Raw genomic sequence first — 2,243 nt, forward strand, 5'->3', positions numbered from 1 at the left:
GATAGATAGATAGATAGATAGATAGATAGATAGATAGATAGATAGATAGATAGATGGATGGATAGATAGATAGATAGATAGACAGACTACAGTAATGCACATGACACGAAAATTCTATTTTCAACAAACAGAAAAAAAATGAACTCATGTCATTACGATATTTTATTGTATGTTTAATGATTACATAGCATCTTACCGACCCCTTAAAACAGCAAAATATGTTACTCATTTAGTATGGTTTAAAGTGGTGGCGAATATAGGGAAAGGCAAAAATGACTTTACTGCATAATAATGATGTAGATATCACTATCTGGTTTATTTCTGTTATATACACAATACAACCATCTTGTCTATGATAAAACATTGCCGCAGCGCATATACATAACTGCGTAAGATGTGAGTACACCCAGTTTTGATTTGTCATAGGATTATGTACATGAATAAAGCAAACATGTGACTAAGTCACTTTTAATACGTGCAGGTGGTTTAACATATCACAGTATTCTTGTTGGTGAGTTGACATCTTTGGGAAATACATTAATACTTTCCTGGATGGAGATCTAAAGCCTATGATCCAAAGAAACGAAGAAAGCTGCTTAGAGCTATTTGTCTTCTTTAACAGCGATATCCCTTTATAGTTTAAGTTTGTGGGCTTAATTTTTACATTGAGCGATTGTCCCAAATGATAGAAAAGTGAGTCCCAAAAAATGTTCGTTTTGCTTTTCGTGAACGTTTATAGGCATTGTGTGTTCATGCCTGACTTTCTTTTAACGTTAAAAGCAATTTTTATTTTTGTAGTCGAAGTTGTCGTTGATTTTGATCTTTCCTTTTGTGTAAAAATAAAGCTGAAGTTTTGTTTTCAACGCTGGAGTAGATTTAGCACAGGATAAAGGATAGTTTATCAAATTCTTTAACAGATGTTCAAATGTTCAGAAGTTCTGATTTTCAAAAGTCCTGAAGTTCAGATGTCCAGATGTTCAAAAGTTCAGATGTTCAGCTGGTTAGATGTGAGCTGGTTAGATCCTGAGTAATGTGTCGGAGACGTTGACACCCAGGGCCGGGGGCAGAACCAGCCAATCGTAGTTGAGGATGGTGTAGAAGAGCGCCTCCCCCTGGGGACAGATGTCCTTGAGGCCGTCATAGGTGCAGGGGAGAGAAGCCATCACCGTCTTGGCCTTCTGGCTGGGCTCCAGGTGGCGGTGGTCCACATAGCGTTTGACACAGGTGTAAGACTTCCTCGCTGCCTGCCTGTAGCACTGGGCTCTGGGGTTCACTTCTATCCGGGGGATGGCGGACAGCTTCTGTTTGATCTGCTCCTTTACCTCTGTCTTACACATCCAGTTCGATGTGCTGATCATAGTCTGAGGAATAGAGAAAGGGAGTGGGTGATTGGCGGGTGCTCTGGTGTGGTTTGCTTCTTCTTTCCTTTCAAACATCTATTGTCCTTATCTCCCCTTCTATTTTATGTTTGTTACTCTCTTGTAACACCTCTAATCTTCTGGCGCTCATATGATCTTATGCAGTTGCGAGCGCCGTAAAACATCTACTAAAACCAAAGAGACAGGGAAACATAATAATTATTGCGTATGGTAAGGGAGTGCTTACTGAAGCCCACGTGATACGCTCACTGCTAAAAACAATCAGGAAACGACAAATTGTTCAGTTTTTGGGACACCTGAATAGACTTAAAGGTCTTGCACATCTAGCTCTCACTGGCAAAATTGAAGGCAAACGAGGCAGGGGTAGGACCAGAGCAACCTACTTGGAGAACCTAAACATAATATGGGTAACGGAGAAAGATCAGGGAAAGGTAGCTTTTTTAAGAGCATCCGAGCAAAGGAATGGATGGAGAACCATGATCGTTGATGTCTGTCGCAGCTCTGGCACTGGACGATGATGATGGTAACAGGATGGATACGAAAACGAAAGACTAGGATACTCAACAACAATTCACCCCACACTGGAATCGAATTCGTGTTTTCTGTGTGCATAATACGATTTATGGTGACAAGATCGGCATGAACATAAACGACCAAAATACTCGACAAAAGTTCTCGCCACATGGGAATCGAACTCGTGTCTTCTGTGTGCGACAGCGGTGCGGCTTACAACCACTACACCATAGACTCCGGTCCTTGTATTCAGTCCACACAAAAATGTGAAAGATTACAACCCTTCCACAATTAGATTTAAGAGAGGTTGTTTGTTTGGGGTTATTTATTTATTTATTTATTTATTTTTTA

General features: G+C 40.3%; 1 protein-coding gene across 1 annotated transcript; it reads right to left on the reverse strand.

The window, feature by feature from the left end:
• Nucleotides 1-144: 144 nt before the first annotated feature.
• LOC118477943 lies at nt 145-1,385 on the reverse strand. The gene is made up of 2 exons (XM_035970690.1): nt 912-1,385; nt 145-880 (listed from the first exon to the last, which is right to left on the reverse strand). Exon 1 carries the CDS (start codon nt 1,356-1,358, stop codon nt 1,017-1,019), a length of 342 nt encoding a protein of 113 aa, XP_035826583.1. The 5' UTR covers nt 1,359-1,385; the 3' UTR covers nt 145-880; nt 912-1,016.
• Between the last annotated feature and the right edge of the window lie 858 nt (nt 1,386-2,243).

Source organism: Aplysia californica, unplaced genomic scaffold, assembly GCF_000002075.1.
Source record: "Aplysia californica isolate F4 #8 unplaced genomic scaffold, AplCal3.0 scaffold00307, whole genome shotgun sequence".
NCBI classification, from domain to species: Eukaryota; Metazoa; Mollusca; class Gastropoda; order Aplysiida; family Aplysiidae; genus Aplysia; species Aplysia californica.